Source organism: Pongo abelii, chromosome 8, assembly GCF_028885655.2.
Source record: "Pongo abelii isolate AG06213 chromosome 8, NHGRI_mPonAbe1-v2.0_pri, whole genome shotgun sequence".
NCBI lineage: Eukaryota > Metazoa > Chordata > Mammalia > Primates > Hominidae > Pongo > Pongo abelii.
In genome coordinates this window covers 90,069,725-90,087,304 of record NC_071993.2, presented here as the reverse complement: position 1 = coordinate 90,087,304, position 17,580 = coordinate 90,069,725, and the positions used below count along the sequence as shown (strand labels likewise).

At 33.8% G+C, this 17,580-nt stretch overlaps 1 protein-coding gene across 19 annotated transcripts in view; it reads right to left on the bottom strand.

The window, feature by feature from the left end:
* The window catches only part of PCDH15 (protocadherin related 15), a 1,013,670-nt gene that overhangs the window by 523,784 nt on the left and 472,306 nt on the right, over positions 1-17,580 (bottom strand). For all 19 annotated transcript variants that reach the window (XM_054522581.2, XM_063727642.1, XM_063727641.1 and 16 more), the window contains 2 exons: positions 17,037-17,147; positions 3,642-3,812 (listed from right to left, as the gene is read on the bottom strand). In XM_054522581.2, coding sequence (XP_054378556.2) covers positions 3,642-3,812; positions 17,037-17,147 — 282 coding nt within the window. The remainder of the gene's footprint in view (positions 1-3,641; positions 3,813-17,036; positions 17,148-17,580) is intronic.

Sequence of the window (17,580 nt, the reverse complement as noted above, 5' to 3'; positions counted from 1 at the left end):
TATCTGTCTCTATATACTTAGACTGTCTACCAAAAACGTTTTTGTGTATATTCAACATATTCAACTAGTTAATATTTGTGCAGAGCTTAGTATAGTTCATTACAAACAGAACATTCTATACAACCTCTAGACATTATGATCACTTACATCATTACCCCAGATTGAAAGTATAGTCTGGTCTCTGGCACTAAACTGCATAGGAATGAGAGAGATATTCAGTCTGTAATCTGGAGAGGAAAGGAAGCTCAATGATCCTTTATAAAATTAAGTTTGTACACTCTGCTTTTCAAGCAGCAGCCTCTATCTTCCTTTACTTTCCTCAATGAACTAACTACTAGTAAACAGTCATCAGACTGACTCATTGAATTGGATTATTGCGGTCTCAATATATACCTTCTCTTGGGGTCCCACTGGTACACTAGCTAAATATATTAACTCAGAAACATAAATTAATACTAAAAATATATTTTTCTTTTTCCTTTTTTATATTTAAAAGGATTTTAATTGGAAGTACACACACACACACACACACACACACACACACACGCAATACAGAGTGCCAAATTTGTATGTGGATGATTGAAAAATATTATTATCAAGTATTAAATATCTGTTTCAGCATATTTGTTTTTACACTATTGTCTTTCCGAATAGAAATTTTTGAATGAAACAAAAATGCACATTTTTAATACCAGCCCAATATACTTGATCCTTACACATTTAAATTTCGTGTGCAAAAAATGATTAGTCACAGAGCAAACCCACCCTCTTGTAGAAATTTTAAAAGATTTTAATGCCAGCCTAATATACTTGAAACTTACATGTTTAAATTTCATGTGCAAACAATGATTAGTCATGGAGCAAACCCACCCTCTTGTAGATATTTTAAAAGATAAATAAAAATGAAACTTTTTAAAAAAAGAGTTATATTTTAGGTTCAGAGGTCCATATTCAGGTTTGCTACATAGGTGAACTTGTGTCATGGGGGGTTGTTGTATAGATTATTTCGTCAACCAGTTAGTAAGCCCAGTACCCAATAGTCATCTTTTCTGCTCCTCTGTCTCCTCCCACCCTCCAGCCTCAAATAGACCTCAGGGTCTGTTGTTCCCTTCCTTCTGTTCATGAATTCTCATCATTTAGCTCCCACTTATATGTGAGAATATGCTGTATTTGGTTTTCTGTTCCCGTGTTAGTTTGCTAAGGAAATTAGCCTCCCACTCCATCTATGTTCCCGCAAAAGACATGACCTCATCATCTTTTATAGCTGTATAGTATTCCATGTGGTATATGTACATCATTTTCTTTATCCAATCTGTCATTCATAGGCATTTAGATTGACTCCATGTCTTTGCTACTGTGAATAGTGCTGCAATGAACATTCATATGCATGTGTCTTTATGGCAGAATGATTTATATTCCTCTGGGTATATTCCCAGTAATAGGACTGCTGGGTCAAATGGGAGTTCTCCTTTTAGCTCTTTGAGAAATTGCCACACTGCTTTCCACATGGTTGAACTAATTTACACTCCCACCAGCAGTGTATAAGTGTTCCGTTTTCTCTGCAACCTTGCCAGTATCTGTTATTTTTTGACTTTTTAATAATAGTCATTTTGACTGTGCAATGGTTTTTCATTGTAGTTTTGATTTGCGTTTCTCTAATGATTAGTGACATTTAACTGTTTTTCATTTTTTTATTGGCAACATGTATGTATTCTTTTGAAAAGTGTTCATGTCCAAAAAAAAAAAAACACTTTTTGATGTTTTTATTTAATTCTTGTAAGTTTAAATTCCTCATAGATGCTGGATATTAGACCTCTGTCAGATGCATAGTTTGCAAATATTTTCTGCCATTCTGTAGGTGGTCTGCTCACTCTGTTGATAGTTTATTTGGTTGTGCAGAAGCTCTTAAGTTTAATTAGATCCCATTTGTCAATGTTTGCTTTTGTTGCAATTGCTTTTGGTGTCTTTGTCATGAAATCTTTTCCTGTGCCTTTGTTCTGAATGGTATTGCCTAGGTGGTCCTCCAGGGTTTTTCTAGTTTGGAGTTTTACATTTAAGTGTTTAATCCATCTTGAGTTGATTTTTGTGTATGGTGTAAGGTGGGGGTCCAGCTTCAATCTTCATATGGCTAGCCAGTTCTCCCAGTGCCATTTACTGAATAGGAAGTCTTTTTCCCATTACTTTTGTCAGCTTTGTCAAAGGGCAGATGGCAGTAGGTGTGCAGCCTTATAAAAATTGTATTTGTCATCATTGCTTTTACCAGTCCTTTCAAAGAAAATTTTTATGTTCACCATGTTTAATAGTTTGTTTGTTTTTTTGTTTGTTTCTGTTTGTTTTGTTCTTTTTTTTTGCTGGGATTCAACAAAATAACATAATGGCATATAACTGTATGTAATCTATATCTATTTTGTCCAGTCAAGTTCTGATTAGCTTTTTTGTCTGCAAAAATACTTCATTTGGCTGAAAACATATTTTTTTATCCAATGCACATGAGATTTATTTATTTTTCTCTCCAGCTTTTTTTTTTTATTCATGCAAGTTAACTGGACCAGTGATCATTGCTGCAAGTAGACTCAAAAGTGATTCTCAACTATTTTAGATCCACTGTGATAAAAACTAATAGATGTATTAATATTATAACATTGGATAAGCACTCTTTGGTTTTACATTTAGAAGGCATTCCTGTTCTATTCCTCAAAATCCCAAATAAAGGACCCTCAGAACCGCAGTTCTCATGTGTTTAGAGGAAAAAAAGTGAAGTAGCTTCCAACAAATTCTAACACTTTGAGCCATTTTGGGAACCCAGAGAGCTGATTGCTTTCCAGGGAAACAGCAAAAATATTGGTTAAATGGTTAAATCCTAGACCACTGAATTTTTTAAAACAGAATATGTGTATACACACACACACACACATACACACACACACACACATACACACACACACACAAATACATGTTTTAGGGGAGAAATTGATATTTTTGCTTCAGCAGGATATCTATTTGCCTTAAAATTCTTATTCTTAGGTATATACGTCAATCATCTAGGGAGGTCCAAGGTGTGAAATCAAAACTGACAGAAATTTATAGCTCCATTAGCATTTATCAAAAATACAGGATTAAGTGCAGAAAATATGTATTCGTGCTTCACCTTTCTGTATCTTTACTTTAAGAGGTAAGTATTTGTATTCAGTATTTGTTAGCTCCTACCTTCAAACAGCCAAACATAATCTCCAATAACGTTTCAGAATTCTACCAGGCCAAATAAGTATCCTATTGACCTGTGTGTCCTCTGACTTAGGACTGCATGTTTAAATATGAATTTAAGAAAATGCTGCAGCGATTATTTGGAGTTTTTCAGAATGGCTAGTGAACTCCCTGGTGATTTATTGGTAAAAAAAAAATAAAATAACCATGTTGGACTGTTGTTTCATAACATACTTTCTACTTTGTAAATTATATAATTACTCTTTGTGTTAAAAATGTATTCATACTCCCTGAAAATAGTTTTGGACATAAATATTTTTCAATGTGCATATAGTGAGTTTTGCTATTATAAATTATATGTCTACAAAATACTTGAACATGATCCCATTGGGTTTTAAAATGTGCAAATAAAGGGAGAAAGATAAGAGTATATTTACCGGAGTTCTCAACTCAGGTATGGCAGCTTGATAAGTGAGTGGACGGCAATCACGAGTGTTTGGCACAAGGACACAAGGAAGAAACATTGGACCCAAGTCATCTCCATCCAGAACATCCACTGTGAGAGTGGTGGTGGTGGTTCGCCTCTCATTCAGATTTTGGGCACGGTCCTGTTAGAGAGAAAAACAAACAACAGGTAGTTTATAGAAATTAGGCACAATGGCCAGGAGCAGCGGCCCACACCTGTAATCCCAGAACTTTGGGAGGCCAAGGTGGTTGGATCACTTGAGGGCAGGAGTGTGATATCAGCCTGGCAAACATGGTGAAACCCCGTCTCTACTAAAAATACAAAAATCTGGGTGTGGTGGCAGGTGCCTGTAGTCCCAGCTACTCGAGAGGCTGAGGCAGGAGAATCGCTTGAACTTGGGAAGCAGAGGTTGCAGTGAGCCAAGATCACGCCACTGCACTCCAGCCTGGGTGACAGAGTGAGACTCAGTCTCAAAAAACAACAATAAAAGAGAAATTAGGCACAATGTAGACTTAGTTTGCATTTAAAAAAAAAAAGATTGGTAAATTAACTTGCTTAAACCAACAGTTTTAAGTGGTTGAGTCAGGATATAAACTGAGATCCAACTGTCTTCAAAGCAACTTTCTTGAAAGTATGTTACAGTAGTTAAGCTTTTGTATGTTAGGCCTTTACCTAACAGTTCACATTACTAGACAGCCTAACCATAAAGGTCACTCTCATCTCATTAGAGCATTTACTTTAGAAACCTTGTCATTGGAAACTCTTTCTCTGAGCCTCTGAGATGTGAATCTTTTATAAGCTGCTTGTCGGTTCTACAAATGCCCTGGGGGCCATCTCTTCGAAATGTAATAGTCAAGGAAGAAGCCAGTATTTCCCAGTTTCTGTGGGAGGGTAGGAGCCTGACTTCCTTTGGAGGTTTGCTCCAATTTCTTTTTTTTTCTTTTTTTTTTTTAATTTTTTTATTATTATTATACTTTAAGTTTTAGGGTACATGTGCACAACGTGCAAGTTTGTTACATACGTGTACACATGGACACAGGAAAGCTTGCTCCAATTTCTAAAACTGCTTTCTGTCATGAAAATTCAAGGAAGTTTATTTTCCTTTGGGAATGCCAATTAGTAAACACACCTGGTCTGTGATTCCCCCACAATCAAGTCCACTGGGGCGTTTAACAGCTCTCCAGCCATTTTTTCTATTAGAGATCAGTTCAGATCTGGTCTGTATTCTGGTCTCTCTTCTCTATTGCAATAGCTGTGAATACAGTCTTCCTTATCATTTAACTGTATCTAGTGCAATTTTGCTGTAGGAATACATTGTTACTAACTAAAATCCAAAATTTCTTCAGATTTCCCTAGTTTTTACTTAATGTCAGTTTTCTGTTTCAGGATCCCAATCAGGATACCAGTTTACATTTAGTCATAATGGTTCCTTAGGCTCATTTTGGCTGTGACAAGTTCTCAGACTTTTGTTTTTGATGACATTGACAATTTTGAGCACTAGATATTTTGCAGAATGTCCCTTAATGGGTGTTTATCTGGTGTTTTCCTCAAGATTCAACTGGGGTTATGTGATTTATGTAGGAAAACCACAAGTCAACTGCTATTTTGACATATTTATCAAAAGTATATTATTAATAGGACTTATCACTGTTGTTAACTTGATTACCTGGCTGAGGCTGTATCTAGTCAGTTTTCTCAACCATAAAGTTCCTCTTCCTTGTTTCCCTTTCATTTCTTTGGAAGGAAATCATGATGGATAGCACACACTTAAAGAATGGGTAGTAATTTTATTAGAAATGTAAATTGTTTATATTTATCTGAAGAATGTTTATCATAGGACAGAAGAAAATAATATTGGACCTAAGTCATTTCCATGAAGAACATCCATTGTCGAGGGTGGTGGTGGTAGCATCATTCATTATGACAGAATCTGGAAATGTTTTTAGTTTCATAGCATTTAGTTATTATTTTGAAGAACTATTATGCTTTTCTGCCTTTTTGAATTCTACTTTGTACAACATTGAAAAGTATACTTGCATGCATGTTCACGTAGCACTATTCACAACAGACAAAAGTTGGCAAAAGCCCACATATTTATCAATGAATAAATGGGTAAACAGATTGTGGTATATACATACAATGGCATATAATTCAAGCATAAAAAGAAATGAAGTACTGATATATACAACAACATCAATGAGCCTTGAAAACATCATGTTTTCAAATAAAGAAGCCAGATAAAAAATAAGGTCACATATTATATGATCCATTTATATGCACTATCTGGAAGCAGTAAAAAAAATTGGTGGCTACAAGGAGCTGGGGAGGGGATATGGAAAGCAACTGCATGAGTGGTGCCAGCTCTTTTTGGAGTGATTAAAATGTTTGGGAACCAGATAGAGGCGGTGGTTGTACAATACTGTGAGTGTACCAAATGCCATTGAATTGTTCACTTTAAAATGGCTAATCTTATTTTGCTAATTTATGTTAAATAATTTTTAAAAGTAATTATACTAACAGACCTGTATTTTATTTTTTTTGTTCATAAAACGTCTTCCTTTGTGACAGTTCCCAGACATTAATATTTGCCGTCCAATTAAAAAAAAAATCCCTCTTCTTAAGCATGGTTAATAGTACATTTTGGTTAAGCTCATTCCCAATCTGGTTGCTCATAAAAAGTTGTACAGCAATGCTTGAGGGTAAAGTTTTAGGAAACAAGAATTTCTATTGGTGGAATTTTGTAAGTACAACCTTGTCTAGAATGTAATAACTTTGTGGTTCCAGGATTCTTTGATATTTTGATACAGTATAAGACAGACTGTGATAAAATTATAGCTAAGAAAACACAAAATGTTTAAATTTTCAAAGTTTCGGCACTCACTCAGATCCCTAGAGGCACTATAAAGATTATTTAAAACTAAAGACATTTGAGATTCAACAAATAGAAAGAAGTCTTTTCTGAACTTCTTTCATGTCACTAAAAGCAGATACTTAAGAGAGTGAGGCTGCCATGAATTCCCTCTCCCAAGAAAGTTTATGAAAATGAAGAAAAAACAAGGAAGTCTATTCTTACCTACATAAACACAATCACAAGCTATTTTAATCTCCCCTTTGTCTCCTAGAAACCTAGTTTTTCTTCCCTTAGACGCCTCCTGCCTCTCATTGTGTTAAATATATACACCTTCTTCCTTAGCTGTTTAAGGAGCTGTGTATATACACTCCCATATGTATATCAACCTCTAGGCCAGTTGAAAAGTAGAGTAGGAGCAACATGTGGCATGTGAGATAATTTTGGTGGTTCACAAATGAACTTTCTAAATTATTCTTAAGATGTATGAATTGTGAACATGTAGAAAAATCTTAATTTAAAGTAAATGTATGTGCATATTTTAAATTTTAGAAAAATGCAACTAGCTCATCAAACTTGCCACTTTTTTAATACTGATCATTTAATTGGGTTATAGCTATGTCTACAATATATGAATTAACAGATAAATGATGTAATGATTTGTTCAGTCAGCATATCCTGAGTAGATTCCAAGGGGCAGACTCCAATACACTGCTTCTGACGGTCTTAAAAAAATGATGAGGACATGTTTCCTCATCCCATTATTAAGAGAGTCGTTTAGTACTGAAAATTACTAATGTGAAGATAATGTGACCTCATAAAGATTAGTAGGTTATATTTTCACATATATTTCTCTTTGTGTTGCATCATCCAGTGTCTTAAATCATTAAGTAATTTAATCTTCCATATTTCTAAAGTTATATTAAAGTTAAAGAACTAAAACAACTCTTAATTTCTAAATATATATATATATATATGAAAACCAGAGGCTTCTTTAATAGTGTTGGTGAACTTTTATTACATTTATTAATGATTTTATATTTGACATTTTTTCTCAGCAACATAAATAAGTTAATAAAATGACATATTTAATATGTATTTGTAAATTTACTTGTGGCATTGGAGATAATATTTGAAAATTTTTTTTATTTATAAAATATTTATTTATTTATTTATTTATTTATTTTAGAAATGAGAATCTCGCTACATTGACTATACTGATTTCAAACTCCTGGGCTCAAGTGATCCTCCTACCTCAGCCTTCTGAGTAGCTAGGACTATAGGTATGTGCCTGGCTTTAGCCCACCATTGAAAATAATGATTGCTTATGATGAAGTTTTAAAAGATTGAATTAATCTAAATTTAATTTATAAAAATAGTAAATAGATAATATTCAATATTTATAATATTTTATGTGATATATGAATGTAGCATGCATATGTAAACACACATATAGATGCATATATACACATACATGCATATAAATGCCAGAGGCAGTATTTCTACCCTTCCAAGTCACTCAGCCTTCTTCTTTATATGTCATCACCAAATCACTACAATAAACAAATTTGAATTTTTTTTTACATTATGTTTTCTTTCAGTCTGTCAGCATCAAATCTCTCACGATTACCTGCTTCTTTGGGTCATTGTCACTACTCCATAGAATAGATACTGGTGTGTTAAAGATAGTGTATTTACAGGAAGTATATACCAAAATACATAATGGGAGCTTTTTCTCATATTGGGGAAAGATATTGCTTACAAAGTGTTGAGTTCTAAAATTTGTATTTTTAAGTGGGAAATAAAAATAATCCTGGCAAAACGATTGTGAGCAGAGATGTAGCAACAAAATCTACTAACAGTTTCCACACGTGGGAATTCTCCCACATTTTATCACCAACACATATCACATAGGAAAATATAAAAAAAAAAGTCTCATGCACACTCATAACTTGTGAGCCCATAATGGTAATGCTAATTCATGATGTTCTCCCAATTTGGAATCAGATTTGATCTTAAAATATCCATTTAAAAAATAATCCTTCGGCAATTGAGATACAAATCAAAACAAAAACAGAAAAAACAAAACAACTTACACTTTTGATCTTTATAGTAATATACTACTGCTCAAGGCTCTTCTGAGTAAATGAAATAACATTCTAAATTGTGAGTGGTAAAAAATAAAAAATAACTATTTCTATAAACATTCCATATAATTTATTTATGTGTTTTCATTTATGTTATGTGACAATCTAATATATATTAAAATCCACAAAGAAGATCTCCTTTCTTCTCTTTCCCATTTTCATCTGCATTTCTCTTCATTTCTTTTTTAAAAAATAAGAATATACATTTAACTTTAATTATTTAAAAATAACAGGATATTACATTAAGTTAGGAAACTGTGATTCTAGTTGGCAAGCAAGAATATCTTTTAAAAAGTTAAACAAGTTCAACCACTACTCTGAACAGAACTGTGCCTCCCCAACCTTAAGCTAGAAAATCTAGAGTAAATTGATATGTTTCTGGAAACACATAATGTTCCAAGATCGAATCAGAAAGCTATTGAAACCCTGAACAGATGAATATCAAGCTGTGATATTAAATTAGTAATAAATAACTCACCAACCAAAAAAAAAAAAAAGCCCTGGACCAGATAGACATACAGCTGAATTTTACCAGACATACAAAAATTGACTCAAGATGAATTAACTATTTAAATGTAATACCTCAAGCTATAAAAATCCTAGAAGAAAACCTATTAAAACTCTTCTTAACATTGGCTTTAGCGAGGATTTCATAATGATGATATCCTGAAAAGCAATTGCAAAAAAAACAAAAACTGACAAGTAGCACCTAAACTAAAGAGCTTCTGCACACTAAAATAAACTGTCAATACAGTAAACAGAAAATGGAAAGAATGGGAGAAAAGCTATGCAAACTATGCATCTGACAAAGGTCTAATATTCAGAATCTATAAGGAACTTAAATAATTTAACAAGCAAAAGACAAACAATCCCATTAAAATAGGGGCAAGGGACATGAACAGACACTTCTCAAAATAAGACATACATGCAGCCAACAAATATATGAAAAGATGCTCATCAGCATTTATCATCAGGGAAATGCAAATCAAAACCATAATGAGATATCATCTCATACCAGTTAGAATGGCTATTATTAAAAAGTCAAAAAATTACATATACTGGTGAGGCTGCAGAGAAAAGGAAATGGTTATATGCTGTTGGTGGGTATGTAAATTATTTCAGAGACTGTGGAAAGCAGTTTGAAGATTTCTCAAAGGATTTAAAACCAAGCTACCATTCAACCTACCAACCCCATTACTGGGTATATGCACAAAGAAAAATAGTGCATTCTACCAAAAAGACACATGCATGTCTACGTTAATTGCCATGCTATTCACAATAGCAAAAAACATGGAATCCACCTAGGTGCCCATCAGTAGTGGATTGCATAAAGAAAATGTGGTGCATATACACCATGGAATACTACAAAGTCATAGAAAAGAATGAAATCATGTCCTTTGAAGCAACATGGATGAAGCTGGAGGCCATAATCCTAAGTGAATTAATGCAGGAAGAGAAAACTAAATACTACATAATATCAGTTTTTCAATGGGAGCTAAACACTGAGTGCACAGGGAAATAAACCTGGGAATAATAGACTGAACTACTGGGGCAAGGAGAGAGAATGAATCATAAAACTACCCATTGAGTACTATGCCGACTACCTGAGTGCAATACACCCATGTAACAAACCTGCATATGTACTCTCTGTGCTTAAAATAAAAGTTGAGGAAAAAAATAATGCTTCTATGAACATTAACCAGAGGAAGTTGGGTATTCTATTCTCTTGAAAACATTTTTTGTTTGAGATATTTGCCTAATATTTCTTATTTTTTATGCAAACAAGTAGACAGAATTATATCATCATTTATAGCCCCAAATGCTTATGTATTTTTAGTAGCCAAACACTCAATAAATATCAGTTCCCATAAACCATCACCTGCTATCCTTTCATTCCACTCTCACTCCTCAGAAAATGCCCAAGAAACTTGCAGAGTTAAAACAATGGGGTTACAATTAACACTAATTCCACACATCAGTAGGAAGCAGAAGTGAGGGAACGTCAGGGTAGGGGTTATTTCTTAAAAGTTGTTTACAAGGTTGAAATATAAAATATAGAAAATTAATTTTACCTATACAAACACATATGTTTGTAATGCTTACACATTTTATTTGAATATTTCTGTCCATAAAGATAAAAAATTGAGCTGATAAAGAAATAGTAATATTATAATTTTAGGAATTATATCTTGTTAGGAAAGATAACTAGCATCCCTTCTCTAGATTTTGCTATTTGAGAAATATACAACACCCTTGCTATTCATAAAATTTAGAAATTATAAATTATTCTTGCCATGATTCTAAATTAAATTTAGGCCGGGCACAGTGGCTCATGTCTGTAATCCCAGAACTTTGGGAGACCAAGGTGGGCTGATCACTTGAAGTTGTCAGTGGTTTCAGACTTGCCTAGGAGCACAGTGAAACTCCATTTCTACTAAAAATACAAAAAATTAGCCGGGTGTGGTGGCACGTGCCTGTAATCCCAACTACTCGGGAGGCTGAGTTAGGAGAATCACGAACACCAGAGGTGAAGGTTGCAGTGAGCCAAGATCGCCCCACTGCACTCCAGCCTGGGTGACAGAGCAAAATCCCATCTCAAAAATAAATAAATAAAATATAAAGTAAATATAAACTTTTTTTTCTGGTAATTAAGAAATCTTGATTACAAAAGTGTTCTTAATATTTCACTCAGGATAACAATAATATGAAAGAGAGTTTGCTTTGAAGAAAAATGATATGTAAAGAGATTACTTTAATTCTATGTGAATTACAGTAACATATCAAAGTTGAGGTTATAATAGTATGTAGTAAATTTCAACAAAAAGAAAACTCATTGATCTTTCATATCTCTAATTTTTTTCTAGATCTACCCCACAAAATTTTCGTCTGGAATTAATCATTCCTTCATTACATATTTATATTTGAAGTCAATAGCATGGGTGACAATATTGCAAATATTCTCAAAAAATATGTGACAGGGTTTTCTAATACAGGTCAGTCAAAACTCAATTACCTTAATTACGGATCATAACATGTAAACACGAATAAAAAATCTCCAAACTACATGTAATTTGAAGGATTCTCTTCGAAAATCAAATATTTTTAACATAAGCAAAACCAGGTCAAAGCTGAGTAATGTTCAATAATTTGTCATGAAAGCTGTAATTATTCTTTTAAAGTCAAAATTGATTGCTCATTTTTTTTTTATTGTAATTATTATTATTATTATTATTAATATACTTTAGGTTTTATGGTACATGTGCCCAATGTGCAGGTAAGTTACATATGTATACATGTGCCATGCTGGTGCACTGCACCCACCGACTTGTCATCTAGCATTAGGTATATCTCCCAATGTTATCCCTCCCCCCTCCCCCCAACCCACAACAGTCCCCGAAGTGTGATGTTCCCCTTCCTGTGTCCATGTGTTCTCATTGTTCAATTCCCACCTATGAGTGAGAATATGCGGTGTTTGGTTTTTTGTTCTTGCGATAGTTTACTAAGAATGATGATTTCCAATTTCATCCATGTCCCTACAAAGGACATGAACTCATCATTTCTTATGGCTGCATAGTATTCCATGGTGTAGATGTGCCACATTTTCTTAATCCAGTCTATCATTGTTGGACATTTGGGTTGGTTCCAAGTCTTTGCTATTGTGAATAATGCGGCAATAAACATACGTGTGCATGTGTCTTTATAGCAGCATGATTTATAGTCCTTTGGGTATATACCCAGTAATGGGATGGCTGGGTCGAATGGAATTTCTAGTTCTAGATCCCTGAGGAATCGCCACACTGACTTCCACAAGGGTTGAACTAGTTTACAGTCCCACCAACAGTGTAAAAGTGTTCCTATTTCTCCACATCCTCTCCAGCACCTGTTGTTTCCTGACTTTTTAATGATCGCCATTCTAACTGGTGTGAGATGGTATCTCATTGTGGTTTTGATTTGCATTTCTCTGATGGCCAGTGATGGTGAGCATTTTTTCATGTGTCTTTTGGCTGCATAAATGTCTTCTCAACCTACTCATCTGACAAAGGGCTAATATCCAGAATCTACAATGAACTCCAACAAATTTACAAGAAAAAAACAAACAACCCCATCAAAAAGTGGGCGAAGGACATGAACAGATTGCTCATATTTTAAGTCTCCTTACGACTTCAAGATAATATATTGGTGTTTAATGCACATGACTTACATTGTGCACACCACCAATACAATATAAAAAACTGCTGCCAGGTGCAGTGGCTCACGCCTGTAATCCCAACACTTTGGGAGGCTGAGGTGGGTGAATTGCTTGAGGCCATGAGTTTGAGACCAGCCTGACCAACATGCTGAAACCTCATCTCTACTAAACATCCCAAAATTAGCTGGGTGTGGTGGCACGCATCTGTAATTCCAGCTACTCAGGAGGCTGAGGCACGAGAATAGCTTGAACATGGGAGGCTGAGGTTGCAGTAAGCCAAGATCATGCCACTGCACTCTAGCCTGGGCAACACAGCAATACTCTCCTCCCCTCCCAAAAAGAATATCCAGGTGTGGTGGTACCCTTGTGGTTCCAGCTAGTTGGGAGACTGAGGCATGAGAATCACTTAAACCCCGTAGGTGGAGGTTGCAATGAGCTGAGATCGCACCATTGTACTTCAGCCTGGGTGACAGAGCAAGACTGTCTCAAAATGAATAAATAAATAAGCAAACAAACAAACAAGATAGATGTAAAAAAAATGGAGAGACATTTAAGATATATGGATATCGTTATCGTATACAAACAAAGATATGTTAGACTTATGTTACTATTGGTATATAGAAAACAGTTAATAATTAACAACCAGCTATCAGATAAGTAGCCCTGATTTGTAGCACTGGCACTTTCCATACTGTAAATACTCCCAGCATGACTGCAAATGTGAGATCACTGAACTCAGAGTTTGAAAGAGAAACCCACAATTGGCCCTCAAGCAAGTCTCAGCTGACTTTCCACCTCCAACAACCCACGGTTTTAAGTTACAGATTTAAAATGCAGTGGAAATGAGCATTCTTCTTTATCATTTGTGGAAATGTGATATGTCACAACACTTTGAAAAATAATATAACATTATCTACTAAGATTAAAAAGTGTGTGAATATGTATGTACAAATACATATACACATATACACATATATATGCATACATATAATTTTCTCATAGCAATTCCATTTTTAATTACTGATTTTTAAACAGTAAGTACCAGTATTTCAGTGATTTATGTAATACTGTAATAATGTCTCAATATATTTCAAGCATTAGTCTAAGTACTTTTTTGTTTGCTAACTAGCTAATTGTAACCAGAACAATGTGGTATGTTTTATTAATATACCCATTTTACTGGTTAGGAAATTAACATACAAAGTATGCCCCAAATCACACAGCTAATAAATGGCTGAACTGAGATTTGAACTTGGGTGACATAATTCACTACACTCACTGCCTCTCTTGAACATCATGAGGGTAGATATCAATTTGGTGCCAAAAACAAATGATCAAATAAACAAAAATGGAGTATTGTTGAATCAATGGTGATCCATTATTATTATCTTACATTATGTAGCTATTAAAATTATTTGTTCTTAAAACTTCTAAAAATGCTTAAAATGTTATAACCTTCTATATTTAACTTTTCATTTTGTACTGTATGACTTAAGTTTATAACAAAAACTGTTATTGCATCTAAATTCAAATGTTCATTCGACTTCTTCCTAATGCTATTCCTTCTTTTGATGACTCACATATGTACTTCTGTTTTATAATTTTATCCCTGAAATGCTAAAAACTCATCACTCCCTCAGTGATGAGTAGTCTATCATGTTGGATAGAAGTTGTTCCAGATGTCTTTACAAATATTTTAAAACTAGATAGCAATTCAGAATCTTTTACCTTGCATTTCTATTAAAAAATTATCTTTTTAATTGCATAATAAAAAAATTAGCTTTCAAATACCTTCCATAGCAATCTGACTTTATAAAAAAGACATTCTACCTTTTCTTCACATTTTCAGTTAAATAGAAAAAAGAATTTTCTGTGTTTTGAAGAACTCTGAGTGGCCCTCCCTAATACATTTTACTTTTTCCCATATCCACAGTTTTCACTCTGGTCTATGTCACATGACATTAATATATATATACAAACATACAGACACACACATAATACACATAACATACTATAATATATAATTATAATATATAAAATAATAAATTATTTTTAAAATCTGAAGAAATATAAGTAAAAGCTTATCAACTTAGCTTCAAAAATTAGATCTATATGTCTATCTACATATTTCTATCTACATATCCCTAATTATATATCTATCTAGGTATCTATCTAAACACGTACACATTCTGTGTCAGGTGATATATCTCTAAAAAGGCAAGAAAATGACAAGTTTGTGACACATTTTTTCATATTAACTTCTTCAGAACAGCTAATTGAGGTTATTTTCCTTTTAGCATCCCCTGCTATCTTTCCGTTCAGCAAGATCTGTCTGTATGAGCAAGATTACAATGCTTAGGAGTCATTAAAGGCATATTATGGCTTAAGAGTCTAGCTGCTTTAAAAAAGAAAAGGCTATTATTTTAGAGCAGTTTTAGGTTTACAGAAAAATTGAGAGGAAGGTATATACACCCAGGTCTCCACACATGCACACCCTCCCCACTTATCAACATCCCTAATCAAAGTTGTACGTTGGTTACAATTGATGAATCTACATTGAACAATGATAATCACCAAAGTTCATCCTTTACATTAACGATCACTCTTGGTGCTGTACATTCTATGGGGATGGACAAACGTGTAATGGTATCTACCCAACTTTATGGTATCATCCAGAGTATTTTAACTGACCTAAAAATATTTCGTGATCCTTCTATTAATCCTTTTCTACCTGCCTTTACCATCATATCCCTGACATCCACTGATTTTTATACTGTTTCCCTAGCTTTGCCTTTACCAGAATGTTATATATTGGAATCATCCAGTATGTAGCCTTTTCTTAATGGTTTATTTTGCTCATAAATATGCATTCAAGATTTCTCCATACTTTTCATATCTTTATAGCTCATTTCTTAACTGTCATATCAAAAACGTAAGCTTGTCACTTAATATAGGATTTTTTATATGACCTTCCCTTCTAGCTTTTTTCTCAAGGGGTACTCTCATTATTCTTGCTAAGAAAAGAAAAAGGTTTTCAGGTCATCAGTGTGCCCAGTCTCAGGATACGAACTATACATAGTATAATTCAGAAGTGAATACCGCATATCCCTTTGACACATATGGACTTCCTCAACTTTCGTTCCTATCATGCTGACTCAGGTGATACAAGTCTGGAAGGAGATGTTGGGTGGGAGAGAACTCTGAAGAGAGTATCTTCCCAGATAAAAGAAAGAAGAATCAATAAACGTAAAAGATATCCCAGTTTTTCTACCCTTTCTGCCTGCTGCATTCAGACTTGAAATGCAGTTGTGATGCTTATGGCTATGGTACACAACTAGCTCCCAGCTGATAAGGCATTGGGAAAATAACCACATTTCAGAGAAGAGGGAAGTATAGATGGAAGGAACCTAAGTCCCTGGTGATATAATTGAACTGTCAAACCAAACACTGGGCCTCATAATTCCAGAAATTTTATTAAACTTCCACTAATAATAACTATAATAAATGTCTATGTTTTGTAAGCATATAAACATGTCTATGTTATATAAGCATATAAGGATATCTGTGTTTTATAAGCATATAAAGCATGTCTGTGTTTTATAAGGATATGTTTGGATGTTCTGTTATTGTTATCTACATACATTAGTATAAACTTCAGTTATGGGGATATTAGGTGATATCTAGTGAACAATTACTCAATAAATGATAGCCATGAGGAAAAACATGACCAATTCGGCAATGATTCTTTGCCTTTAGTGTACCTTAGAATCCCCTGAAGAGCTAACTAAAAATGCAGATATTCCACTTCCATCATCTGAGATTTTTGTTCAGAACATCTGAGTTAGGGTCCAGAAATATGTATATTTAATACACACCCAAGGTGATTCTGCTGCAGTTAATTTGCAGGATCCTACTTTGAAAAATACTTCAGTATAGTCTAAAAAGATTGGATCATGGGTAATACATATGAATAATTTAGAGGTCAAAGAATACAGTGAATAAAAACAACCTATTCTATCCCTTTCTCCATCTATAAGAGTATTATATACAAACACCAAGGGCAGGAGTGCCCTGATGAAGAAGTGAATGACACAGAGCACTCTGAGAGTATCTGATACATTTTGGATGAGTTTTTTACTTCATAAATTCACAGAAGAAATTTAAAAAAAATTGAATACTCACATTAGCTTGGATTATGACAAAGTAGCGAGTCTTATCTTCATAGTTGAGCCTCTTCCTTAACACTATATTTCCAGTCAACATTAGGGGAATTTCAAAGGTGTCATTGGATGTCTGCAAATATTAAAGATACAGACTTCAGATTATTTGAATGTAAGATGAATTAATAACTCAATATTTTGGATTAATCCTCTTGGAAGTTAGAGATGGCATGCTTATCATCTGAAAACAGAATGACTATAAGCTTCAGAGTCAATATTGTTATATATTTCCAAACATTTAATTTTGATCAATAGGTTTCCCCAGAGTCCTTTGGTAATAATAACCAGAAAATTTGTTTCTTGTCATAGTTTTTAATATATTATTAGTATTATTCATCAACAGTCTTGGAATAGTTCTAAATCAAAGTCTAGGTATCTGAAAAACTTCCCTGTTACCATATTATCTTTTCACTGTGTTTTTTAACACCAAAGCATTCAAACACTAAAATCTGTTATTTCTACATAGTATCAATTGTCAACATTGATATCCATTCTGTATTTTAAGT